This window comes from Sinocyclocheilus grahami, unplaced genomic scaffold, assembly GCF_001515645.1.
Source record: "Sinocyclocheilus grahami isolate Dianchi unplaced genomic scaffold, SAMN03320097.WGS_v1.1 scaffold1162.1, whole genome shotgun sequence".
Lineage (NCBI taxonomy): Eukaryota > Metazoa > Chordata > Actinopteri > Cypriniformes > Cyprinidae > Sinocyclocheilus > Sinocyclocheilus grahami.
This window is the reverse complement of record NW_015506341.1, coordinates 246,840-274,473: the sequence shown is the minus strand read 5'-3', so window position 1 is coordinate 274,473 and position 27,634 is coordinate 246,840. Positions and strand designations below refer to the sequence as shown.

General features: G+C 38.9%; 4 protein-coding genes across 6 annotated transcripts in view; 3 read left to right on the top strand and 1 right to left on the bottom strand.

Moving 5' to 3' along the window:
• Positions 1–663: 663 nt before the first annotated feature.
• Positions 664–4,044, top strand: LOC107567474 (muscarinic acetylcholine receptor M5-like). The gene is made up of 2 exons (XM_016253166.1): positions 664–1,305; positions 3,355–4,044. Exons 1-2 carry the CDS (start codon positions 664–666, stop codon positions 4,042–4,044), a joined length of 1,332 nt encoding a protein of 443 aa, XP_016108652.1.
• Positions 4,045–5,114: 1,070 nt separating this feature from the next.
• Positions 5,115–17,775, bottom strand: LOC107567478 (zinc finger protein ubi-d4-like). Its single transcript, XM_016253171.1, has 11 exons — positions 17,608–17,775; positions 16,909–17,069; positions 15,644–15,751; positions 14,322–14,518; positions 14,155–14,247; positions 11,913–11,997; positions 10,954–11,085; positions 8,971–9,102; positions 8,765–8,877; positions 8,481–8,562; positions 5,115–5,958 (listed from the first exon to the last, which is right to left on the bottom strand). The coding sequence occupies exons 1-11, from the start codon at positions 17,637–17,639 to the stop codon at positions 5,876–5,878; spliced, it is 1,218 nt and encodes a 405-aa protein (XP_016108657.1). The 5' UTR covers positions 17,640–17,775; the 3' UTR covers positions 5,115–5,875.
• Positions 17,776–17,898: 123 nt separating this feature from the next.
• Positions 17,899–24,155, top strand: LOC107567479 (heterogeneous nuclear ribonucleoprotein A0-like). 3 transcript variants are annotated; one of them, XM_016253174.1, is made up of 4 exons: positions 17,899–18,781; positions 21,853–21,974; positions 22,067–22,118; positions 24,004–24,155. In XM_016253174.1, exons 1-2 carry the CDS (start codon positions 17,959–17,961, stop codon positions 21,906–21,908), a joined length of 879 nt encoding a protein of 292 aa, XP_016108660.1. In that variant the 5' UTR covers positions 17,899–17,958; the 3' UTR covers positions 21,909–21,974; positions 22,067–22,118; positions 24,004–24,155. The 3 variants fall into 3 exon arrangements, 2 of the variants coding, with proteins under 2 accessions (XP_016108660.1, XP_016108658.1); XM_016253172.1 differs by having other exon boundaries at positions 22,064–22,118; XR_001606650.1 differs by lacking the exons at positions 17,899–18,781; positions 22,067–22,118; positions 24,004–24,155 and adding an exon at positions 19,585–21,518 and having other exon boundaries at positions 21,853–21,930.
• Positions 24,156–24,377: 222 nt separating this feature from the next.
• LOC107567473 (kelch-like protein 3) overlaps positions 24,378–27,634 on the top strand; it is a 14,905-nt gene continuing 11,648 nt past the window's right edge. Inside the window, exons 1-4 of the mRNA XM_016253165.1 lie at positions 24,378–24,430; positions 24,742–24,795; positions 25,965–26,071; positions 26,584–26,705. Coding sequence (XP_016108651.1) covers positions 24,378–24,430; positions 24,742–24,795; positions 25,965–26,071; positions 26,584–26,705 — 336 coding nt within the window. The remainder of the gene's footprint in view (positions 24,431–24,741; positions 24,796–25,964; positions 26,072–26,583; positions 26,706–27,634) is intronic.

Below are 27,634 nucleotides of genomic sequence, written 5' to 3'. Positions count from 1 at the left end.
GAGGCTTTTAAGTGTTATGTGTGTAGTAAACAAAACCGCTCACACAGAGACACACAGAACATGCTGGATTCATATTTAAATAGTTCTTTTACAGTTTAATATTCACAGTCCATATCTCCATTTGATTTAAGTGTACTGACCTACTTTTGATTTATTCATCCAAATTTTGACAAAATCATTACGCGTTATACAGTAAATTACATTTTTATGACTGGATTCCCGCGATTCTGTCCATGTTTTCCGCATTGAAATCAAACTTTGTGTGACAAAGAAAGGTTAGTTTAGGTTGTAAAATGTCATGTGGTGCAACTTCCAAAAATTTTATAATATTTATTATTTAACAAGTATTGTTAAAAAAACAAATATGACTATTTCTTATTTTTCCTCTGTGTGTAAACTTTAAAAACTTTTTTTTTTGAGAGTTTGTATGAATTAAACATGCACTATATTCTTACAACCTACAGCATGATGTCTCCCCGATCAGGAATCAGGACTCCCCTAAAATATGCGAATTGAAGCATGCACTGGATCTTTAAAGGACAGAGATAATCTCATCTGTCCTGCCATCTTCAGTTCATGATGAACGCCACCTCATTCACACTGAATCTCTCCAGTTTAAGCAACGGGACAGATGTGGCGGTCTCTGGTCCCGTCACCTGGAGGATGGCCATGATCACTTTCATAACCGTCCCACTCTCCATCATCACCATCATAGGCAATGTCCTGGTCATGATCTCTTTTCGGGTCAACCCGCTCCTGAGGACAGTGAGCAACTACTTCCTCCTGAGCTTGGCCGTGGCCGACTTCATTTTAGGCGCCGTCTCGATGAACCTCTACACTACCTACATCCTGATCGGCCAGTGGACTTTAGGAAACCTCGCCTGTGATGTGTGGCTGGCTTTGGATTATGTGGCAAGCAACGCCTCTGTTATGAACCTGCTGGCCATCAGTGTCGACCGCTACCTCTCTGTCATGCGACCTCTGACCTATCGGGCCACTAGAACGCCCAGAAGAGCGGCGGTGCTGATTACTCTAGCATGGATCATCTCGTTTGTGCTTTGGGCTCCAGCTATTTTGTTCTGGCAGTATATAGTGGGTGAACGGACTGTTCCAGAAGGAGAGTGTTCAGTGCAGTTCCTGTCTCAGCCTGTGATCACATTCGGGACGGCCATCGCTGCATTTTACCTGCCGGTGAGCGTGATGGTGGCGTTGTACTGGCGTGTGTACCGTGAGACAGAGAAACGCTCTCAGCAGCTCGCTGGACTCATCGCTTCACAGGGAGGACGCACGGGAAACACATCTCAGGTGGGTTTCAAGTGGACTCGTCCATTATTTTACATTTTAGGTCAGTAAAAGTTTCTTTGTTAGCATCAGCGGTTCCATGAAGAACCTTTAACACCATGGAACCTTTCCATTCTACAAAACGTTCTTTATAGTGGATAAAAAGGTTTTTAGATTTAGAATGTTCTTTACACTATAGGAGAAAAAAATTATTCTTTTAAGAGCTGTTCACTGAAAGGTTCTTAAGGGAATCAAAAATGGTTCTGCTGGAGAAAAAAAAACACCTTTGGGCTGTACATTTTTTTTTTTTTTAAATACAATTAACGCAGCATCCGTTTTTTCAATTTATAGTTTATGTGAAGATTGTTTTAGGTTCACTCAAATTAAAAGTTGTTATACTTTTCAAAGCCTATTTAATGTTACAAATTATGGTTTTCAATTATACTGTAACGTTGAATGGCTATAATTAATGGCTATATTTGAGGCAAAAATGCTTTTAATAGAGACATCAGGCTATTGGTATCAATTATACTGGTCCTCATTAAAAATAGGCTACTTAGTAAAAAGATGCCTTTAAACATCTATTTAAAATATACCTTTATGTTGTGTCTATTTGTTTGGAGATTCAATGTGGAATTATGACAATGTGATTAATCATGATTAATTACAGAAAAATGTGATTAATTAATTTTTTTTAATTGATTGACAACACTAATATATATATGTATATACATGTGTGTGTGTGTGTTTCCAAATACAAAATACAAATTCTTTCCAATAGGTTATTCATTTGCAGTTACGTACTTTTTAATAATTTGTTTTAGTTAATTTTAGTTAAATTATGGCCACAGTGTAACAATTTACTTGCCATTTGCTTTAACTAAAACAAGGGAATCATTTAGTACAATGTGGTCATGATTTATCTAAAACAAGGGAACAAGGCAAGGCAAGTTTATTTGTATAGCACATTTCATACACAATGGTAATTCAAAGTGCTTTACATAAAATAAAATAAAAACAATAATCACAACAATAAAACAAGGAATTTAAAAACAAATTAATAAGTCTTAATTTGAGACTGAGTGGGGAAAAGCAATAATTGAAAGCTCTTACCAAGAAAATTAAGACGGGAACATACTGTAACAGGGTGAATATAGAGAGCTAAAGTTTTATATTTTAATGTTATCATAATGATTCAAATACATTTATGTAACAGGGTGTAACGTTGTAAACTGAGACAAACAAATACCTATTCAAACAAAATATCACAGAATTAAAAAAATCTATTTCTAATAATTACTAATTGTTTTTCCACCTAAAATGACATCACATCTCAGAGGATGATATAAGGAACTGGATTTATTTTACCTATATATATATATATATATATATATTCCCAAGAAAAATTATGGTTTCGAAAAAGCAATAAGGTACAGACCAGCCATGATGTGTTACATGTTATTGCTAGTGAGAGCCAGTGTTATTTTAGTACCATTTATGTACTATTATAGACTTTATTAATATTTTGAGTTTACTTTTTTAAAAATAATTTTTATGTCATTTTCTTATGTTTTTGTAATTCTTTATTTTTATTTCAATTTTAGTTTTAGTCATTTTAGTACATCAACTTAAACTTATTTCAGTTAGTTGCCAAGGCAAAAATCTTAAATGAAAATTGAAAAGAAAATTATATAGATATTACTTTTAAAGTTTTTTTCCCAGCTTTATTTTAATTACTGAAAACATTTTAAAAAAATCATTCTAGAGACCTTTTATTGGACAAAAATATGTATAAAACCATAATTTTGGTCCATTTTGCTCATAGAATATTTGTATTTCTGATAAAAGCATAATTTGTTATTGTTGTTAATGAACATTAGCATATGCTTGACCCTGAAGCTAACAGACATGGACAACAAGAAACAAACTACTCCTTTGGAGTTCAAGTGGTCATTAAATAAGCTTAAAATAATTCCAACTGAAGTAAACTAATACATGCCATTTGTACTGAAGAAATAGCAAAGACGTTGTGTGTTTACATTACATTTGTGCCATATATTTGATGTCTCCTAGAGATCCTGTCACAGCAATTCTCACAGCGTTGAAGACGTCAGACCACAAACAGACCAGAACCAGCACAAGAAGACACACAGCGCCATCTGTCCAATCATCACCCACCGGACAGCAGCGTGGTGGAAGAAACGAAGGGAAAGAGACGAGACGTCCAACTCATGTACCACATACAGCCATCCACAGATGCACACGGACTGCGTTTCTCCAACTCCAGACGACAATAACAAATACATTCCACTCGTTCGGATGGATAAGACCACAGTCAGTAATCTTCCCAATGACTGCGATGCCACCAAGAGGAGCTGTGAGTCAGCTGTGAATTCTCCTATGAACCCTATAACCACGAGTGCCATGCAAGCTCCCGCTCGATCGCTGGCCCGCAGAGCCCGGACCTCGGGCCTGATCAGGGAGAAGAAAGCGGCCCGGACCCTCAGTGCCATTCTCCTGGCTTTCATTGTAACATGGACACCCTACAACATCATGGTCCTGGTGTCCACTTTCTGTGACGACTGCGTTCCTGAGGGCCTGTGGCAGCTGGGATACTGGCTCTGCTACGTCAACAGCACGGTCAACCCCGTCTGCTACGCGCTCTGTAACAAGCACTTCCGGGTCACATTCAGGGCGCTGCTGCTCTGCAGGTGGAAGGAGCATAAGAAGGGGATCAGATGGAGCCCGGCGGGAAATGGCTGATTGCATCATGACGTTTATTAAGAGTTGGGGTTTCTCTTCATGATAGCAGCGATTCAGCACTGGTTGATAAATGCTGATCTTTATTATGATGCCAAAGAGCATGTGGGCTTGAAAAGATCCTAGAGATCAAAGTTGTGCATCAAATGTATAAAGTTCAGACCAGCTGTTTGTGAAATTGTATCTTGGCAGGGCATGTAGCAGTTTTTCAATTTGAATGGCCTTACTTGACGCATTCAAAATATAAAATGTAGCAGCTGGGTGTGTTTATCAAGCAAAAACTCTTTAACGCTCTGGTATTGTCCGGTCCGAAAAATTATGTTTTGGTTTTTAATTTTTTTTTTAAATTCATGTTAATGGTACAAAACTTGGTTTTGGCACTTATGTGAAAAAGAATTAATCATGGACCCGATTCGAAAAGGTTGAATGGTCCTGAAAAAAGTAGTCACTTGTTTGCGTCGCATTTGTGCATTTTTCATTATAAACTTAAACTTCTATAACTTTAGTTTAACTTTTTTTTTTCCCACTCAAGTGAAGTGCCAAGTGTCTTCTTTAAAAAGAGACTTAACTTAAACTTGCACCTAAGCGTTCAAGATTTACAACAATTTTAAGTTGGAAATGTCTTTCTTTTTCAGGTCTATGCTCAAAAAGTGGTAATAAAGGATCATAACTATTTCATAAATGTAATTTAGTACCATAAAATCCCCTAAAAAATTAAAGAACACTATAAAACTAAAATATAGCACATTCATTTCATTGAAAAAAAAAAAACTAGAGCTGTAGACATGAAATTAGAAGTGACGGTAGAGTGAAAATTATGTAAAAATATAATTTGTCATGCCGCATGATATAAGCTCTTAAATTAGAATTATATACATTTTAATCGAAAATCTTGATAGTAAAAAATATGCATTTTGCATATTTGCTTTTCTCATGCCTATTATTTCACATGTGGACGTTTTACAGGGTCTCAAGAGTTAAATACACATAATTAAGATGAATTTCTCTGTCACATGTATGTTTATTATGGAAAGGCCAATATGAAAAATGTAAATAAAAAAAAGACCGAAAAATACAGCATTTACATTTAATACCAAAAACAAATACAAAACGATACAGTACTCACGATAATTCAATATGGTTAGTCAACAATAATAGATACTGGTTATATCACATACAAAATTCTGCTACGAAAGATAACCCGCCTTATGAGAGTGTTTTTAGAATTAAAATGATAAGTGAAACCAGAAAATGCTGAAAAAAAACAACAATATGATCATAAAAATAAAAATACAGCACCGTCTTCTGGTTTTTGAATCTGGACCGTGGCACAAATACTTCCTGAACGAACAACTTACAAGAAATAATTATATACGATAAAGAGAGATACACTTCTTGTACAAATGAATATTTAAATCCATAACATCCTTGAAGGATCAAGTCATATGTTTGCTCTATGTAAACAAATGTATCTTGAGTGAGTCATAAAGACAAAATAAAAAAAGAATTATTTGGCAATGCATAAACAGGTGCTTAATCATCTGAACCATTGGCCCTAACATCAAGGAATGTGGAAATACTGCTCATAATGCATGAAGTGTATTATAATCCATTTCAAACTTCTCCTTTGTGCACTCTTTCATTTCAAACACTGCTTGTGATGCGTGTAACAGTTAGTGAAATAAAAACAAACAAAATGAAGACAATGGCTACATTAGGGCCAATGATTTCTCTTTCTACGTCTGCATCATTCTGTAAAATCTCACAACATTCTCAATGCATTTCTGTGTGGATGTGTGGGCTGCGCATTCTTCATGGTAGACTGTTTTCATGGTCACTCCATCGCGGGGTTTTGGCTCTGATAAATGGAGGCCTTGTCCTTCAGAAGAGCCAGACACAGGTGGCAACTCCAGCTTCCTAGAAACACGATTAAATCCAAATATTAATCATCAGTGGCAATCGCATAACTTTAACTACTACCAACTAAAATGGCAATAAATGCATAAACTTAATGCATAACCGTTTTGGTGTCAAAGACGTGGCTTCACATTACTCCTCATGCAATGCTATTGCACTGCATCACAAGACTTGGACTATAGCACAACAGTCAGTAGTGTGGCATGCAAAACTTAATATTAATTCTAATGTCGTGTCCCAGTCATTTTGACACAGAGAGTATTTTCATTTCCCCAAAAATGCTAGCTACTATGGAAGCCCATTTGGGCCACTGAAAAAAAAAATAAAAAAGGTAATCTCACGATTCTGATTTTTTTTCTTCTTCTCGCAATTCTGACTTCTTAGACTTGTGAGATATAAACTCTCAATTGCAAGTTATAAAGTCCATTTCTGAGGGAAAAAAAGTTTATTTCTCTGAATTGTGACTTTATAATATATACAGGTGCATCTCAATAAATTAGAATGTCGTGGAAAAGTTCATTTATTTCAGTAATTCAACTCAAATTGTGAAACTCGTGTATTAAATAAATTCAATGCACACAGACTGAAGTAGTTTAAGTCTTTTGGTTCTTTTAATTCTGATGATTTTGGCTCACATTTTCTGTGTGTGGTGGCTCTTGATGCCTTGACCCCAGCCTCAGTCCATTCATGTTGAAGTTCACTCAAATTCTTGAATCGATTTTGCTTGACAATCCTCATAAGGCAGTTCTCTCAGTTGGTTGTGCATCTTTTTTCCCCACACTTTTTCCTTCCACTCAACTTTCTGTTAACATGCTTGGATACAGCACTCTGTGAACAGCCAGCTTCTTTGGAAATGAACGTTTGTGGCTTACCCTCCTTGTGAAGGGTGTCAACGATTGTCTTCTGGACAACTGTCAGATCAGCAGTCTTCCCCATGATTGTGTAGCCTAGTGAACCAAACTGAGAGACCAGTTTGAAGGCTCAGGAAACCTTTGCAGGTGTTTTGAGTTGATTAACACTATCTCAACCATATTCTAATTTGTTGAGATAGTGAATTGGTGGGTTTTTGTTAAATGTGAGCCAAAATCATCACAATTAAAAGAACCAAAGACTTAAACTACTTCAGTCTGTGTGCATTGAATTTATTTAATACACGAGTTTCACAATTTGAGTTGAATTACTGAAATAAATGAACTTTTCCACAACATTCTAATTTATTGAGCTGCACCTGTATAATCTGAATGAATAAAAATGAGAAATTAATTAATTGCAATTTCTCTCACAATTCTGAAATTTTTTTGCAATTCAGATTTTTTTTTCTCAGAATTGCGAGAAAAAAGTCAGAATTGTGAGATAAAGTTGCAATTAATTAATTTCGTAGTTTTTTTATTCAGTGGCAGAAAGCCCATAAGTAACGGTTATGGCAGTAACAGTATCCCCCCCCCCCCCCCCCCCCCAAAAAAAAAACTTTTTTTTTTTTAACTTCAAAAATGTTGATGTTAAAAACAAAATGCTTTTTTTATGCACATTTTTCACATGTTAATGTTTTACTGGTCCTTTATGGATCTTACAGCTATAGTACTGAAGTAAATTTCAGTGCTGACTTTCTTTTTGTACTATGCTGGTGGCGGTCATAAAAATATGTGGTTTTTGCATGTATACAAACATATGGACCACTTTTATGGTATTCAAAATGGTGCTTTTTTTGGCCATTTTTGGAGACTGTTAGACTTAGCCCCTTTCAGAAGGGCTTTGGCAAATCCTCTTTAATAGCCTTTTCAGCTCATAGAGCTAATCATTAATTCACCTCTCGGCCTCTAATATTCATGGGAAGTCTGATTCATCTCCACGAACCTGTTCTTTCGGATGGCTTGTTTCTATGAATCGATTCAAAAATACGACTACAGCTGTTCTTTTACATTGTTGTTTAATGTTGACGTGTTCACATACAACTCGGTGTTGTGGTATGTCACACTAAAACGTTTAAATAAAGCCATAGGTAATCATAACCTTTCATAACCTTTTGTTGTCACCGTTTCACTCAGTGATCCTGCACATCAAATAGCTCACAACTGACATATACTGATTAGCCTATATTTTGGACAAGTTCCCTACAATAAAGACAAACATACAATAAAGTCCATTAATTAGCTTAAAGGGTGAAATTGGCTTGTTCTGTTGTCCAAAATGGTTTTGAGCACCACTCTGTACTGCAAGAAGAGATAACAGATGCTGATAATAATCAATGAATACAAAGGAAGTTTAAAAGGAAGTAAGCCTTCATATCATGTAGTCACAGTGAGATTAAGTGAACACGTTCTACCAATCTATAAAGAAAAAAGGAGAATCGAAAACAACAGTGAAAAATCGATTCCAGACCCAGGAATCGGAAATGATTCCAAACATTCTGGAATGGAACAGCCCTTAAGGTGCAACATTTCTTGACAATTTCTTTCTTTTTGCATTTAATGGAAGAGAGAAAAAAGTCATATGAGGCTGAGTAAACGATGATAAAAGCGTACCTTCTGGAGGGTCTGACATGGGAGGGCTGAGGCAGTACATGTGGTATCCTCTGTCACAGTCATCACAGAACAGAAGCTGGTCCTGCAGAAGAGGATTTAAACACATTCACAGATGGTTTCGTGCAGTGTTGGGGGTAACGCATTAAAGTAACGGGAGTTACGTAATCAGATTACTTTTTTCCAAGTAACGCAATACTGTAATGCATTACTTTAAAAAGTAACTTTCCCCAGCACTGGCTTTGTGTGTGAGAGGTTTGTTTGAGTGATCATGTGAGGAGACTCACGTCATTCTCAGATGTGCCACAAACGTTGCAGCACTTGCACTCAATGCACTGCCAGCGGTAAGTCTTCACAGCTGCCATCATCACGGCGGTGAACTGCAGGCACGTAGGATGTCCTTAAGAGGCATGAGAGAAGAAAAAGCCATGTGTGAATTCTGTGTGTCTCAGCGTGGAGGTTTAGAGTTTGTTCTGTGTCTCTTGTGTCGTACCTGAACGTCCACAGTCAGAGCAGGACACCAGTTCCTCCGACTGGCCTGTTTTCTGGTTCATGTTGGAGTCGCCCAGGCAGAAGTCACAATAGTCATTGGGTAACGCCAGGCCATCTGGTCCTTTCTTAGGGGCTGTAAAAAAAAAAAACAGAGGATCAGATGAAACCGCTTTCATTAATGTTATGACTGGCAGGAATATCCAAATCGAAGCAGTAATCAATGTGGTCGTAACAAAAGTTACTAATATTTGTAATGTCATATACAATATCCTTAAAGGGGTCATATGATGCGATTTTAATTGTTCCTTTCTCTTTGGAGTGTTACAAGCTCTTGGTGCATAAAGAAGATCTGTAAAGTTGCAAAGACTAAAGTCTCAAATCCAAAGAGATATTCTTTATAAAAGTTAAGAGTCAACCCCGCCTACCTAAAACGGCTCGTTCTAACACGCCCCCACATATCTACGTCACGATGTGGGAAGATTTGCATAACGCCGCCCAAATGTTCACGCAAAGAAAGAAGGCATAACTTTTATTCTCGCTGTAGTATTGTTGCTGCTGCCGCCGCCACCATGTCATGAAGGCGCTGTGTGCTTCGTTGTGAAAGCGAAACTACTTTGTTTGGTCTTCCAAAAGAGGACAAGACTAGAAATCAGTGGTTAAGTTGTATTTACAACACTGTTCCAGAACAGTTCAACCCAAATATTCAGATGTGTGCAGCACATTTTATGGAGGACTGTTTCCTGATCCTGGAAGAGTAGACTACAATGCCGGCTGTTCTGACTCACAGACTGTAAGTACGTTTTTTATATTTAAAGAATTTGCCACTGATCATTCAAACGCGAGTTTTGAGCAGTGTAGACAGCAGTGTAACAACAAGTAGCACTTGTTGTTTGTCATTTCTCCAAACACAAATGCAGACATGGTTTTATGTTTACGCGGCGCGATGCAACACAACACATAAAAAGACAGTATAAGTCATTATAATCCGTAATTATGTCCCCACTGGATGCAACAAATGCCTCGTTTATTATGGGTTTTAATGTTTTTGTCTCGTCGCTCCGGCCGGACAGGGCATCACAGAATGGTGAGGGGCGTAACATTTCCGTCACACGCTTGAGGTATTCGGCCAATCACAACGCACTGGATAGCTGGCCAATCAGAGCACACCTCGCTTGTCAGACCGATGAGCTTTGTAAAAATCTACGCGTTTCAAAAAGGCGGGGCATAGAGGAGAAACAATAATGTAGAGTATGTGGAAAATAATGTGTTTAACCTTAAACCGCATAAACATTACATTACACCAAATGCACAAAATAATGTTCTTTTTAGCAACATCATATGACCCCTTTAAGTCACTAGGATCTAAGAATATCTAACTCTTAAATGTTGTATAAAGGGTGGGGTTCAAACAGTACATCTTGTACTCGTTAAATCCTATAAATTGATGATGCACAACAATATAAGTGATGTGTCAGGAGTGCACTTTAAATAATGCTGTGTGTAGTAGAAATGAAACGGCATGAAAATTTCATATCACGATTATAGCGACCAAAATGACCATGGTCATAAATATAATCACGTTATTGTTAAAACTTGTTGGAAACTTTCTAAAATCAAACTTAGAAATATTTCAGTTTCAAACCATGAAGGCGAGCCAGTGCACTGATATCACACAAACAATGTGCAAACTGCATGAAACTTTTCTTAAGACAGTCGGTTCCCCTTTATGCAATTAATTAATTTCATCATTCACTCTGCCTTCAGTCATGTTTTCCCACAAAACCAAACCTACACGCATGCTGTGCCTGCATCAATCCGTTACTAACTTTGCTTAATGCTTTTCAAATCGTGGTAATCAAATACGGTTTTAATGCTAATTAAAATATGACAGGATAAAACTAACCGTCGGGACTTTTTCTCATGGTTTATCATCAAACCGGTAACCGTTTCATCCCTACCGTGTAGCCATCATGAATGAACTCACTCTTGGGTTCCTCTGGTGGCGCAGGCGTGTGAATCTCAGGTTCTTCTCTGTCCTCTCCCTCCTCGTCAGCCAGGTGAGAGTGAGTGTAGTGGTAACTCAAACCTGGTCTGTTTTTATAGCGTTTCCCACAGACTAATAAAAAGAAAACATTTCAAATTAAAGCACTAGTGTAAACAGGATTATCATTGCTATTTCAACGAAGGTTTTCAATGTACTAAAGCTCCCTCTCCAGACGACAGAAACCAATGATGGAATCTAAACTGCAAACATGAATCGTTCAGAATTCATCTGTTTATGATATCGACATCAAAACAATGAGAACAATAACGTGATTGCTCAAATTGCGTTTACTGCAACAGCAGCAGTACACAGACGTTGAGTCATTTACATACACTACCAAGTCTCTTCTGCTCACCAAGGCTGCATTTATTTAAACAGAAACACAGTAAAAACAGTAATATTGTGAAATATTATTACAATTTAAAAGAACTGTTTTCTATGTGAATATATTGTAAAATGTAATTTATTTCTGTGATGCGCAGCTGTATTTTCAGCATCATTACATCAGTCTTCAGTGTCACATGATCTTCAGAAATCATTCTAATATGCTGATTTGCTGCTTATAAACATTTCTTCTTGTTAAAAACAATTGCGCTGCTTAATATTTTTGTTCAAAAGTGACACATTTTCAGGATTCTTTAATGATTAAAGAGTTCAAAAGAACAGCATTTAAAATAGAAATGAGAACATTTACTGTTACTTCAATAAATAAATAAACTACTGACCCTAAACTTGTGAATAGTAGTGAACCATAGTTTACCATAATAAAAACAAACACCCAATTGAACTGAATGTTGCCTAAAACCGAATACAAATTTTTGGGCAAAAAATAACCATAATGCTACAAAAGAATGACTTTTTAAAACAAGTCACTTAAAATAACATGTGTCGCAACTCACTGTCACAAGCATATGGTTTGTCTCGATCTTCCTGGGCAGCTGCAGCAGCTTCCATTTTCTTTTTTCCATTTCCAACTCCTCGACCCTGGAGGATTAAAACAAGATTAAAACGAGATTAAAACAACATTTCCATAACACTATTCCTCCAGGCCATCGCACGTCTAAGAACTATCACACCAGGAGATAATAAATGGCTAATACTGCATCAATATTCAACTACTTAAAGGCACAATATGTAAGTTTTCGCCGCTAGAGGGCGCGCATTCACAACAAACAAAGAGACAAAGGCGTAGTTTGATGACATCTTCGCTGAGTGTGGAATCATGGGAGTTGTGGTCTTCATCTCCGCAGCTGAAGCAATCCGATGGGACTCGGGCAGAAATCATGTTCATGGATGAGCTAATGATTTGTTAACATAGTAGAATGAAGCAGGGTGAGGCTGAAAGCCGTCAGAGCGAAACGAGGCCGCTGAACGAGCTTGACACGCGGCTGGAAAGCAACGGGGCTATTATGCCACAGTCGACCGCTTCCGCTGCTTCCGGTCGTACGTATGTGGGGTAAAGCAGCAGAGCTTTTATTATGCCACAGTCGACTGCTTCCGCTGCTTCCGGTCGTGCGTATGTGGGGTAAAGCAGCGGAGCTTTTATTACGCCACAGTCGAGCGCTTCCGCTGCTTCCGGTCGTGCGTATGTGGGGTAAAGCAGCGGAGCTTTTATTACGCCACAGTCGAGCGCTTCCGCTGCTTCCGGTCGTGCGTATGTGGGGTAAAGCAGCGGAGCTTTTATTACGCCACAGTCGAGCGCTTCCGCTGCTTCCGGTCGTGCGTATGTGGGGTAAAGCAGCGGAGCTTTTATTACGCCACAGTCGAGCGCTTCCGCTGCTTCCGGTCGTGCGTATGTGGGGTAAAGCAGCGGAGCTTTTATTACGCCACAGTCGAGCGCTTCCGCTGCTTCCGGTCGTGCGTATGTGGGGTAAAGCAGCGGAGCTTTTATTACGCCACAGTCGAGCGCTTCCGCTGCTTCCGGTCGTGCGTATGTGGGGTAAAGCAGCGGAGCTTTTATTACGCCACAGTCGAGCGCTTCCGCTGCTTCCGGTCGTGCGTATGTGGGGTAAAGCAGCGGAGCTTTTATTACGCCACAGTCGAGCGCTTCCGCTGCTTCCGGTCGTGCGTATGTGGGGTAAAGCAGCGGAGCTTTTATTACGCCACAGTCGAGCGCTTCCGCTGCTTCCGGTCGTGCGTATGTGGGGTAAAGCAGCGGAGCTTTTATTACGCCACAGTCGAGCGCTTCCGCTGCTTCCGGTCGTGCGTATGTGGGGTAAAGCAGCGGAGCTTTTATTACGCCACAGTCGAGCGCTTCCGCTGCTTCCGGTCGTGCGTATGTGGGGTAAAGCAGCGGAGCTTTTATTACGCCACAGTCGAGCGCTTCCGCTGCTTCCGGTCGTGCGTATGTGGGGTAAAGCAGCGGAGCTTTTATTACGCCACAGTCGAGCGCTTCCGCTGCTTCCGGTCGTGCGTATGTGGGGTAAAGCAGCGGAGCTTTTATTACGCCACAGTCGAGCGCTTCCGCTGCTTCCGGTCGTGCGTATGTGGGGTAAAGCAGCGGAGCTTTTATTACGCCACAGTCGAGCGCTTCCGCTGCTTCCGGTCGTGCGTATGTGGGGTAAAGCAGCGGAGCTTTTATTACGCCACAGTCGAGCGCTTCCGCTGCTTCCGGTCGTGCGTATGTGGGGTAAAGCAGCGGAGCTTTTATTACGCCACAGTCGAGCGCTTCCGCTGCTTCCGGTCGTGCGTATGTGGGGTAAAGCAGCGGAGCTTTTATTACGCCACAGTCGAGCGCTTCCGCTGCTTCCGGTCGTGCGTATGTGGGGTAAAGCAGCACTGTTTTATCATACTAGATACATTTGAAAGTTCTGTTATAATGCTACTCTGTGCGGTCGCCACCTGTCTAATAAAACGCACAACATATTAAAGCGTCTTTGGTGTTTCCATGTTTTCTACAAAACCGGAAATCGAGGGGTTAAGACGTCATTGGCAGGCGACACAATGACACTATAGACACGGTCCGTGCCACTAGTTAAAATTGCTTATTTCTCTGGATTTAAACATTCTTCGAAACATTTGGGATAATGTAAGTACACAAGTCAGCAAAATATATATAACACTGTTCTAGTGGTTTTTGGATATTTTAATAACAAATCTTACATTTTGTGCCTTTAAACAACAGCAGACTAGGCATGTTACCTTAGACTTTCCTTTTCCTCGTCTTTTTGGAGTCTCCTCCTCAAAATCTTCATCGTCCAGATCATCCAAGTAGTCTTCCGGCTCAAGGATCCTCTGAGAACGACAGGAAATGATCAGGCTATGCATTCATATAGGAATAAAATCCACCACTTGTGTGCTTATGCTACCTTCCTGATGCGTGTGGAGCCGCTGTGGCTGCTGGCCGTGCTGCTTCCAGTGATCTCAGCCAGACTGGTTTCTTCCTCAGGCGGTCTGAGCTCAGTGGGCACTCTTTTATCCAGCGGCTCTCCTTTCAGCAAGGCTTCCAGACTGCTCCCATCCACCGGCCCCAACACATCTTTCTTCATTCCCAGTTCCAGCTCAGCTTTGAAAAGATGCCATTTTTAATCATTTGCTTATGATTTACAATCTGATTTTAAATATTTTCTCTGACTTGTATATCTCAATCTATATTGTTTATATTTATTACGCCCGACATATGAAATAATAATCTTTTTTTTTTTTTTTAATGCAACAGATTATTTAACCTTTTGATAAAATCTGAGAAACAAAAAAGTTTGCACATGTGTTTTATGTTGAGTATCATTTTGATACAACAAGCTTTTATGGCCTATAATGTAGGAGAATATGGAGATGATATTAGATCAAAAATAGGATGAAAATTTGATAGCTTGTAATCGATGAGATCTTTATAACAATACTACTTACATAAAATGCATATAAATAATTGAAAAAATCTTAGTAAGATAGTATTTTTATGATCAAAGCTCTGAAGTTTTCTTATCAAAACATATAATGCAATGCAATACAATGATGTCTGAGATAAATAAACATTCCAGAAAGCCTGATGCATCATATTTGCATCATATATGTGACCCTGCAGCACAAAAGCAGTGTTAAGTCGCTGGGGGATATTTGTAGCAATAGCCAACAATACATTGTATGGGACAAAATTATTGATTTTTTTTAATGCCAAAAATCATTAGGATATTAAGTAAAGATCATGTTCCATGAAGATATTTTGTAAATTTCCTACCGTAAATATATCAAAACTTAATTTTTGATTAGTAATATGCATTGCTAAGAACGTCATTTGGACAACTTTAAAGGCTCATTATTTTGATTTTTTTGCACCCTCAGATTCCAGATTTTCAAATAGTTGTATCTCAAATATTGTCCTATCCCAACAAACCACACATCAATGGAGAGCTTATGCAGCTTTCAGATGATGTATAAATCTCAATTTCGAGAAATCAACTCTTATGACTGGTTTTGTGGTCCAGGTAACATGGTTTTTCGAAAAAATTAATAATCACGTAAACCTAAGTTGCTTCAGTCCATTAAGTGTTCATCTTGAAATATTATTCACAATATTAAAGTTACATTTACTATACAAAAGGAAGAAATTTGCTTATCAAAAACGATACAGTACGTGTTATAGAGTTAAACACAAGAACAGGAATAAACAGGCCTTGTTATAACAGAATACCAGCTTTGAGTGGAGGAAAGACCAGAGCAGGTTCTTCTGGTGGGTGAGCTCTTCTTTTCTTCCTCCAGCGCCGAGCAGGATATGTGTACAGCTGTCCCGGTGTGGTACCTTAAATAGAAATCATAAACAGAGTCTGTTAGGACACAGAGCTAGCTCGATTACTTACAAATTGTAGTCTGTTACTGATTCCAAATTACAAGACAAAAACTGTAGTTAGTAACGTAATCCATTACATTACACATATTAGGTAATATAATCAGACTACTTTTAGATTACTTTTGACCTAACTTGTTTATCACATTGATTTAAATAGAATACAATTTTGTACCATATTGATATAAAAATGCAAAGAAAATATGTTCCATGAAGTGCATTAAACATCACATTACATTATAAAGGTTCCCAAAGTGGGGTTCATGAAGGAACTGCAGGGGGTTTGAGAGCTTAATGAAAAGCAAATCATAAAAATGTAAAATTAATTTTTAAAATAACATCAATCAAAACAAAACTTACTAAACAAATTTTGTATTTTATTTGTTTACCTGCATGTCATGTGACCATTAACCAATACCAGATAACCGTGAACATGCAAATGTGAGACTGAATAATTAAAATATTTATTTTTAAATGCTTAAAGTAAATATATTAGATGAAAGAGGTTCAGTTGACAAAAATGTCTGGGAATGCCAGCATTACACGTAAATAAGAAATAACGTGAATTTGTGCATTTGAAAGTCAAAAGCCTTACAAAGGCATACTAATACATGGTTAAGTACCCCACTGAGCCATAATTCAAATACAAGACGAGTGTGTTCTTCAGTAGTTGACGCGGAGTTGAAATATGGAGAAAGCGCTTCTTAAAACTGAAATGATTTTTGTAAATCCAGAGGTCAAATGCTGTGTGGCCTCTCAATTTTCTGTGCAATTATAGCCATCTGACTAGTGTCTGGTCTTTGTGTGAAACTGGAAAACTTTCTGAATGTATACAAGCGGTAGGCTATTTTAGAAAGGAACCTTTAAAATATGAAAATATGGAGAATCAATAGGCTAAATTATAATGTATTGCTATTGTGTGAATATATCATCAATAAAAAAAGTAACTGTAGTCTGTAGAATTTTAAAGTGTGATTTAATCTGATTACAAGTGCTTAATTTTTGGAATCTGATTGCGTAATCCAGATTTACGTGTAACCAGTTACTACCCAGCGCTGCTAGTACCAGCAGGACAGACTGAGAATGGAATGAGTGTTTGGCTGATGCTGAACCTGCACTCCTGTGTCTCTTCTCCATCCAAATGTAGCAGTTGCTTTGAGCGACTCCAGTCTGGGAGTCCAGGAAGGGCATGAGGATGCTCCTCTCGGCACACAGCCGGGCGTTATAACTGTGACACTGCTCCAAAGCATCTTTATAGTACTGCTCTCCAAGCCTTCAGTCCACACACACACACACACACACACACACACACACACACGAGAGAGAGAATAACACATATAAGTTACTTCAAGGCATGTGATTTAGATTTACTGTTAATACACACATTCACTTTTGATTAGTTAAATCAGTCTTGGGAAAATAGCTGAGGATTATTTCTATAAAGCTACATTTGGTGCGTCACAACGTGCTGATCTGCAAACAATGGACCCCAATGAGAGGTACCAGTTTTTGCCAGTGTTAAAAAGCAAAGCCAACACTATAGACACTTTTGTTTATTAATTTTTTTAAAGATGAAAAAAAAATGCAGCAAAAGATTCAGTGACTGGTTTTTAAATAGATCTGATAAGAGAACACATGACTGTAGCGCGCTTTCAAGTCACACGACATGGTGGATTTTCATTATTAGCCAACCAAACACCAGCACAACGCTTCGGACTTAACGTTGACAACAAAACCGTCCCGAATCAGCCACACTTTGAGAATACCACACGGATATTCATTCAAAGAGTTTAAAAACTACATGTACTCACACTTTAACGATATTCTCCACGGCAGTCGCCATTGTTTTTGCTGTAGTGGGCTGTTGTTGTCTTCACTGCGCATGCGCACCAGCTGTCCTTTTTGAATAAACGCTACGTTCTCGTAAATATTTGATCCGTCATAGCAGATGGAAGCTTTGAATTGTAGAACATTTTTATTAAATATACTACCGACACACAAACGATACTTCGTATTAAGTAAGTTATTCAAAATAAATAAAACGCATTGATTTCATACCGCGGTGGGCGTGGTTACGGCTACATGACATCATCCGTCCGCACCGCCGCCATTTATATTTCGCCGCCATTTTACAGCAACCCAGCAGAGATTAGGTTACGAAGATGACGGCGCATATGGAAAATCAACTTTGCAAGCTGTTTGTCGGTGGTCTTAACGTCCAGACCACCGACGACGGGCTGCGAAATCATTTCGAGCAATACGGGAGTCTCACGGACTGCGTGGTCGTGCAGAACCAGCAGCTGAAGCGCTCGCGCTGCTTCGGTTTCGTGACCTACTCGAGCCCCGAGGAGGCGGACTCGGCCATGGCGGCCCGCCCGCACGTTCTGGACGGCAACAACGTCGAGCTGAAGCGGGCCGTGGCTCGGGAAGATGCGGGCAGGCCCGAGGCCCTCGCGAAGGTGAAGAAGATATTCATCGGCGGTCTTAAAGACGACATCGAGGAGGATCACCTTCGCGACTGCTTCTCCCAGTTCGGCGCGGTGGAGAAGGCGGAGGTGATCACGGACAAAGAGACCGGCAAGAAGCGGGGCTTCGGCTTCGTGTATTTCGAGGACAACGACTCGGCCGATAAAGCCGTGGTGCTCAAGTACCATGTTATTAACGGGCATAAAGTGGAGGTGAAGAAAGCCCTGACCAAGCAGGAGATGCAGGCTGCTGGGAGTCGCGGTGGCCGCGGCGGACGCGGCGGAAGGGGGATGGGCAGAATGCAGAACGGCTACGGCGGGCGCGGCGGCGGAGGATACGGCAACTATGGCGGCGGCTATGGGAGCAATGACGGCTACGGCGGAGGCTACGGAGGCGGATACGCCGGCGGGTATGGGGGAGGCTACGGGGACCAAATGGAGGGCTACGGCGGTGGTAACGGCTACAGTGACTTTGGCAGCGGCTATGGCCAGCAGTCCTCTGGCTATGGCCCAATGAAAGGTAATTACTCGGGCAGAAGCAGCGCTCCTTACTCCCGAGGAGGAGGTGGTGGTGGTGGTGGTGGTTACGGCAGGGGGGGTTACGGAGGCTCCTATTAGGAGCGTTTATTAGGTCTCACATTAAGAGCAGCTCCTTCCCCAGCCCACATCAGTTTCGACCACACATTATCTTCAGCTAAGTAGCCAGATCGAGCCACCTTAACGTAACGTGGCATTGACTGAAGCACTCAAGCTCCATTCAGTTGTTCACAACTTATCCAGCCTAGCAGATCATAGGTAGGGCTCACCTATCCGACTTTACTCAACATCTTACAGCTACTGTTACTACACATCCTTTTGCTCTTTTCCCTGAAGTACTAGGGATACATTTTTTTCCCAGCAAGACATAGGACTACTACTCTGGATCTCCTCTTATTATAAGACTGGCCAGTGTTGGCCGGGGCAGGCTACCTGTTCGCGAAACTGTTACTCACGTTTGTTTTTGTGCTTTGGGATTAAGTTAAGATTAGTATTTTTGCTTGTTAATTAGAGTAGGCATGTGTTTTTCTCCTTTTAGTGTATGTATTGTATCTTTATTGTGTCTGTGTTCTTTTTTCAAAACATTTATTAGTGCTGTCAAACGATTAATCGCAACCAAAATAAAATCTTTTGTTTACATAATATACGTGTACTGTGTATATTTATTATGTATATATAAATGCACAAACATGTTTATATTTGACAAATATTTACATGTATGCTTATATTCATATATAATTTATTATATATATTTTATATATAAACAAAAACAATTCTTAAATATATACATGCATGTGTGTGTATTTATATATACATAAATATGCACAGTACACGTATATTATGTAAACTAAAACTTATTTTGGCTGCGATTAATTGCTTGATAGCACTAATACTTAAATCTGGTTTTGATTGAGAGCCAATAGCAGTGAAACCCTGTAGAGATTCAAAAATTCATTGGCTGAGCAGGCATTATTTGCATATCACGTGATGTATTGAGTGCTCAGTACCTGAAGTAAAAATCCCATTCATTTTCTTCATGAGGCAAGACAGACCCACTGTAAGTGTAAATGGTGTTATGCTTTTGTTGAAGCGTTATTTCAACTCATTTTGCAAGTCTGTGGTAATTAACCATGATTCTTCAAAAAAATCTCCAATCGGAGAATTAAAATTGGCATATTTTGCAATAAACGTAAAATGTTTGTTCTGTATACACACTCGATATCTTCAAATCAATAGTTTTATCTGTCATTCGCAGTGCTTCTTGGGATTGCAGTACTTTCCGGCATGGACCGGTTTTGCTTTTTTGCTTCAAATCCAAAGATTGTAATGCTTCGGCTCATAGCTGATTGGTTTGAGTGATTCGTAGGTCTTTAACAAATGCTATTTAAAAATGAATGGGGAAACATACTCCAGAAAACCAAGGCAGCTGAAAAATTGGGGCACTGTTGCATTCAATTAAAGCACTTGCTGCAGAGTCTGCTGCCAACCAATGAAAGATTGAACTTTTATTTAATTAGGCTCGATGGCAACTAGAAGTTGTTCGTCCTATCATAAGAAACGTGTTGGAATAAACAGAAAATTCTTTGGCGTCTCAGTAAAAAAAGTAGCAAGTTAAAAGAACTAGTTTCATCTTCGAATGTTCAGGCTCACTAAAACAACCCTCAACATCCGTTAATATAGTGATTTAACATGTGTCCCCTCCCAATTAGTGTAATTTGTTAAATAGTTAAAGCACATTATGAAAATATTGTCATTGGTGTTACAGTGAACCTTTTGGTCGGGACTCTTAAAGACCGATTTTGAGTTGTTTTTCTACCGTTTAATTTAGTAAAGGACTTAAATGCTCTTGTCTCATTGTATTACTGCTTCAACGGAATAACCTATTGAATATTGTTTATTTCAGATACAACTGAACTGTATGCATTTCTGTTAATAAAAGTCATTACTCCGTAGCCATTATGGTTTATGACGAGCTGAGATTTTTATTGGGTGGTTTTGACGTATGTGAGGTCCATGTAGCGATTTTGTCTTTCCATCTAGGTAAGACTAAAACTGGAGGCCGCCCTTTGCCTTTATCAGGCATTGGCTCTAGTGCTCCATATTAATGACTTTTCTTTGCATCAGACATGTGGAGATGTCAATATTTTCCCAACCATATGTTGTCTTTATTCTTAAAATATGTTTAGAGCTTTGTTCCAATACTTTTAGTGATCAAATAAGATGGATCTATACCTTAGCTGTGTCCACTACTACGTCATTGGATTCTCCAGGGCTACTCCAGAGATGTAGAAACCCAGCTGAAAATCCATAGGATAATCGCACCAGGTTTCCAGGTTTGTAGAAATGCTCTATACACCAGACATTACATCAGGTGTGTCTTTAACATACTTTGGATCCACCTGGAACGAAATCAGGTATTTGTGAGTCGTTAACGTAAAGCGTGCATGCAACTTTATTTCAGTATTTCCTAAATACTAGCTGTGAATGGCGTTAACTGGCGGTGACCATGTAACTTAGAGGAAAAGTGGAAATTAGAACATGCTCTGTAGTTCAATGTGGTGATTGTGGTCTATGTAGTTATGTCTTAATCCAATATTTTAGCCGATTTCCAGTTTAAGGTCAAACCGGAGAACGGAGCTTATAGTTCCTGTATACTTGACGCATTAGTTCCAGATATTAATGACATCAAATGCAAAGGAGATCAGCATTTATTAAGCAAGGTTTGTGCTTTCAGTTATTTACTTTACATCTTATCAATCCCCCTCCCCTCCTCATCTCGGTGTTTTGCTCGTGTTTTGTCCTACATTTCTGGCACGCTAAGAGGGCAGTGATAATTCAGTGAGACTAGTGAAGATGCAACTGTACAACCTCTTGGCATTGGCCTTTTCAAAAGTGAGATGTGCTGCTGTCATTTTCAAAGCACTCCTCCTACATAGACCCTTCTTAAAGGCACAGTGTGTAAATCTGAAGGGGTTGTGTAGATAGACATGTTTCAGGACACCACTTGTTGACTTGACGCTTACATGCTTCTGCATCTGTCTTCATTTTCCACAGAGGGAATGCAATGGAAGGATTTAAATAAAATCTCGCTTCTAAGCGCTGCCGCTTGATGAACCTCTGCTGCGGCTGTGAATCCAGTTGCTCTGAAAGATGAAGGAAGAGCTCCAGTGAGTTTGGTAAGCAGGTTAAAAAAAAAAATCTGTTCTACAGTCAGTCACACCAATTATATTTACAGAATTTCCTTTTGTCCGTCTTTGCGTTCTAGCAGAGTTTGCATATGAGCACATGTGCATGGACCTCCGAGAGGCAAGATGCCCATGGTAAGATTTAAGAAGTTGAACCCTGACAATGAATGTCTTGCATTTCAGTGATTTGAAATCAAAATATATGTAGATTACATAATTCTTTTGAGTTTACCATGATCTTTTTGTGGGGTTGAGATTTTGATTTGATCAACTCATGGGAGCGTACATTGCAATAAATATGGTTCTGCTTGGAAACATTTTGCATATTTAACCTCCGGAGAACCAGAATTTTTTTTTTTTGTCATGACATTGGTTGGAGCATAAGAAACAAATGGAGAAAAGACATTTTTGAAATGTATATGTATAATGCATGTATAGGCAAATGCGATGTTTTCTTTTTTCATTCACCAGTTTTTAGGTTTCAGGCTATATTTAACCAAACTTTAAACAAAGACGATTCTCAACTATGTTAGGAAAGATATAACAGAATGATTTGATATACTGTTTTACTTCATGCAATACGTGCATAAAATGTCTATAAATTGTTATTCCCATTCTATACAGATTGCATCTAATTTGCATATTGATGTGTTCTTGGGGCAAACCACAATGAACAAAAGTGTTATGTTGATCTATAATTTCTTTCCCTATTGACATCTTGTCTCCCCAAAATGCCTGATTAAAGGGATACTCCACCCCAAAATGAAAATTTTGTCATTAATCGCTTACCCCCATGTCGTTCCAAACCCGTAAAAGCTTTGTTCGTCTTCGGAACACAATTGAAGATATTTTGGATGAAAACCGGGAGGCTTGTGACTGTCCCATTGACTGCCAAGTAAATAACACTGTCAAGGTCCAGAAAAGTATGAAAGACATCATCAGAATAGTCCATCTGCCATCAGTGGTTCAACCGTGACGTTATGAAGCGACGAGAATGTTTTTTGTATACGAAGAAAACAAAAATAACGACTTTATTAAACAAATCGTCTCGTCTGTGTCTCTCCGCATCACCGTAGCGCCATTTTGGAGAATATCCGCTGAACGCAATCAGCATACGCGTTTCCGTGTCAGCCACGACACAAGGATTCGTTTTCTACATGTATTTAAGCTTTGATTTGAACGAAAACAGCGCATCCCTGCAGCGCGGCTGACAGAATGGCGTAAGCAGTTTGCGTTCAGTGGTTATTCGCCAAAATGGCACTACGGTGATGCGGAGAGACACAGAGGAGACGAATTGTTGAATAAAGTCGTTATTTTAGTTTTCTTCGCATACAAAAATTATTCTCGTCGCTTCATAACGTCACGGTTGAACCACTGATGGCAGATGGACTATTCTGATGATGTCTTTCATACTTTTCTGGACCTTGACAGTGTAAGTTACTTGGCAGTCAATGGGACAGTCACAAGCCTCCCGGTTTTCATCCAAAATATCTTCAATTGTGTTCCGAAGACGAACAAAGCTTTTACGGGTTTGGAACGACATGGGGCTAAGCGATTAATGACAATTTTCATTTTGGGGTGGAGTATCCCTTTAACATGCCGTGTGTCCTGGTGTCCTCTACAGAAGACATGTATGAAAATTATCCCTTGTTTCGTAACAAAAAGTCATATTTGGATTTGAAACCCCATAACATTTTTCTGAGATGTTTATTTACAACAAACAATTAGAAAATTAGCCAGATATAAATGATAATTACAAAATATCATATTTCCCTAAGAGTGCTAAATTTGATAATATCAGTCATATTTAAAGACCAAGGAGAGGGAGTGTTTATGATCAAACCTCCAAACATTTGATATCCCTAAAAAGCCCTGAATGTGCTCCGTACATCCAGACTTAAAACTGTGGTCTTCACTAAAATATGTCCTCTACAGAGTACAAAAGTCTATGCCTGGGTCCCAGTAGATTAAATCTGTCATGCTCTCTTCTCTGGAAAATGTCTTCTCTTTGTTTTTACAGACCTGTGCCAAGATGATGCCATGAGAAGGCAGCTGCATTCGGCTCCTGTGACTGGAGTTGAATCAAATGCATAATGGCGAAGTGATCACTGAACAAGAATAATCCTGGCATTGAATGTCTGATGAATTCAATAATAAAAAAAAATAACTGGATAACTTTTGAGTCTGCTGTTAATGTTTGCATGCATCAAGTGGTGTTACAGAGAAGCTAGAAAACGAACATTTACCAAGCTTTAAACTATAACAGTATAAATGATTAACTTTAATAAAGCTGATAAGGGCCACAGAAGCATGATAGTGGTGTGACGTGGTTGTGCTCCGAAGCGTCGCCTTGGAGATCGTGGAACGATTGTGGCACTGTTGCCAGGCGACGCGATGATGATGATGATGATGGAGGACCGTTACGACGGTCTCGGGTGTAAAAGTCAGTGAGCCCAGCGATAGCTGCGAGCTGCTAACCACTCCGGTAAACAACCCCGGGCACATTCAGGGCTTTTTAGAGATATCAAATGTTTGGAGGTTTGATTATAATAAACACACTTTCTCCTTGGTCCTTAAATATGACTGATATTGACAGAATTACCAAATGTATCACTCTTAGGGAAATATGATAACGTTCTGTAATTATCATTTCAATCTGGCTAATTTTCAAATTGTTTGTCATAAATAAAACATCTCAGAAAAATGTTACGGGGTCATAGATGAAACAGGTCATAATTTTTATGCTTGTTTTCTGTAGAGGACACCAGGACAAACGTCATGTTAAATCAGGCATTTTGGGGAAACAGAAGAAGTCAATAGGGAATGAAATTATAGTTCAATATTCCTATGAAATATGAGATATTCTTATGAAAATGACTCCAAGTTATTACTCCCATTATTACACTTATTTTTTCATTATGGTTTGCCCCAAGAACGCATTAATATGCCAATGTATAGATACATTGTATAGAATTGGAATACCAATTTATGGACTTTTTACGCACATATTCCATGAAGTAGAGTAGTATATCAATATTTTCTCAGCTGCTTGATTTAATGCGTAAGGCATGGAGATATTAAGATATTATGAACATTAAAATCATTATTTTCTACAACGTGTATTGTGAAAAGCACCATACAACTAAATCTGACTTGACCTGAAGTAAATTCTCAGTCGTGTTAGTGTAAGCTGCATGTCCACAAGATATTTCTGGCCTACATTTCCCAAAAGCATCGTAGAGACTGTTGGCACCAATGGCTTCTACAATCTCGGTGGGCATACGATACGTTTGGGAAAAGCAGTCCTTGTCTAGATCCTTAGTTTTCTTTTATTTTCTTCCTAATCACAGTCGGAAGATGCTTTGTGACGTTCTGCTGGTGGCGGGTGAAGTGGAGGTACCGGCACACAGAGTAGTTTTAGCGTCTTTGGGGAAACAGAAGAAGTCAATAGGGAATGAAATTATAGTTCAATATTCCTATGAAATATGAGATATTCTTATGAAAATGACTCCAAGTTATTACTCCCATTATTACACTTATTTTTTCATTATGGTTTGCCCCAAGAACGCATTAATATGCCAATGTATAGATACATTGTATAGAATTGGAATACCAATTTATGGACTTTTTACGCACATATTCCATGAAGTAGAGTAGTATATCAATATTTTCTCAGCTGCTTGATTTAATGCGTAAGGCATGGAGATATTAAGATATTATGAACATTAAAATCATTATTTTCTACAACGTGTATTGTGAAAAGCACCATACAACTAAATCTGACTTGACCTGAAGTAAATTCTCAGTCGTGTTAGTGTAAGCTGCATGTCCACAAGATATTTCTGGCCTACATTTCCCAAAAGCATCGTAGAGACTGTTGGCACCAATGGCTTCTACAATCTCGGTGGGCATACGATACGTTTGGGAAAAGCAGTCCTTGTCTAGATCCTTAGTTTTCTTTTATTTTCTTCCTAATCACAGTCGGAAGATGCTTTGTGACGTTCTGCTGGTGGCGGGTGAAGTGGAGGTACCGGCACACAGAGTAGTTTTAGCGTCCTGCAGTCCTTACTTCTGCGCCATGTTCACAGGTACTACATCACAACCTAATGCTTTTCTCACACTGATGTGAGCCACATGTTCCTCACGGCACTCTGATGTTCTTCAACACTTAGTTTAGATCTGCGATTATTTAAAAAATTTAAATTCTGTCATCATTTACTCATCGTTGTGCCGTTCCAAGCTGGAAAACACAAAAGAAGATATTTTGAAGAATGCTGGTGACCAAACCGTTTCGGTGCCCACTGACACGAACTAAAATACTGTGATTATCAAAATATCTTCTATGTTTCACAGAAGAAAGAAAGTACAACAAGTTTGGAACAACATGAGGGCGAGTAAATGACAGAATTTTGATTTTGGGTGAACTATCACTTTGGTGAAGATTGACCATCTAATTATTTGCAAGATATTTGTAGCAGCATGAGTAATATTATATATAAATAAACTGTTTCTGCATAAATAAACATGATGCTCATTCTTCCTTTTTTAAGCCTTATTAAGATCTTTGATTAAGAGTTCGTGTTGTGCTTGATGTGTCCAGGTGACATGAGTGAAAGCAAGGCTCACCATGTGGAGATCAGGGATGTTGATGGACAGACGCTCTTGAAGCTGGTGGATTATATTTACACCGCTGAGATTGAAGTGTCTGAGGATAATGTTCAGGTAATGTACTGTTTCAAATCTATCTAATGACTAGCTCTTGCGCTCTCTGGCTCTGGAGATCTGGTACTCTGTTATGAGTGCTGAGAGGCAGGGTATTTCCTCTCATTATTAGCAGAGGAAATGACCAGAGCGAGAGAGGAAATTTTCTGTGATGTGCACTTTGCCCTTGCATTGGAGCTCTATTGTCCCAGTACGTTCTGTCGTTTGTATGTGGGGCTTTTGTTTGGATGTACAGAAGACAGCGGTGGAGAACAGATGATCTGAGAAGCTTCAGGAGCAGCATGAAGTGGCCTAGTTTTCATCTGGATAGGATTGACAGATGCTCTGGTGGGGGTAGCGGCTGTTTATGGCTTAGTTGATCCATGGGGATTTTAACAATGTCATTCAGTGCAATGATTCACCTTATGTTATATTTCCCTATAGGCCATTTTCTTTCATTTTCTAGGAAGAAAGTGGCCATTGAGTTACAATGTGCAGATGCTGTTTTCTGGCCTGTACTTGTATGCTAAGTAGCCGATGCTGGGTTAAATTCATTTATTTTCCTAATTCACCATTTTAATTAATATTAATTTAGTATACCAGTAGAGGTGGAGACTATAGCTTCTACGATGATCTATTTATAATTCAGCCTCTATTAGAATACTTTTTTATTTAAAATGAACAATAATAATATTTAATTAATTTCAGTTTACTTACTGAATCATTAATGATAACAGATTAAAAATTATAGGCAGTAGTGTTTCTAATTAGTATGTACACTACTGTCAAAAGTTTAGGTCAGTAAGATTTTATTATTTTCTTAAAGGGGTCCTATTATGCTCTTTTACAAAGTCTTGATTTTGTTTTGGGGGTGTACTAGAACATGCTCTCATGCTTGGTGGTTTGAAAAACGCATTATTTTTCACATAATTTACATTATTAAAATACCT

Excerpts from the sequence above, each read along its gene's own strand:
- LOC107567474 (XM_016253166.1), top strand. The coding sequence starts at position 664 with ATGGCCATGATCACTTTCATAACCGTCCCACTCTCCATCATCACCATC. Across the intron at positions 1,306-3,354 it reads GCACGGGAAACACATCTCAG|AGATCCTGTCACAGCAATTC; the intron begins GTGGGTTTCAAG and ends GATGTCTCCTAG.
- LOC107567479 (XM_016253174.1), top strand. The coding sequence starts at position 17,959 with ATGACGGCGCATATGGAAAATCAACTTTGCAAGCTGTTTGTCGGTGGT. Across the intron at positions 18,782-21,852 it reads TGGCTATGGCCCAATGAAAG|AGGGAATGCAATGGAAGGAT; the intron begins GTAATTACTCGG and ends CATTTTCCACAG.
- LOC107567478 (XM_016253171.1), bottom strand. The coding sequence starts at position 17,639 with ATGGCGACTGCCGTGGAGAATATCGTTAAAGT. Across the intron at positions 8,563-8,764 it reads GTGGCACATCTGAGAATGAC|GACCAGCTTCTGTTCTGTGA; the intron begins GTGAGTCTCCTC and ends CCTCTTCTGCAG. Across the intron at positions 5,959-8,480 it reads CATGTCAGACCCTCCAGAAG|GAAGCTGGAGTTGCCACCTG; the intron begins GTACGCTTTTAT and ends TCGTGTTTCTAG.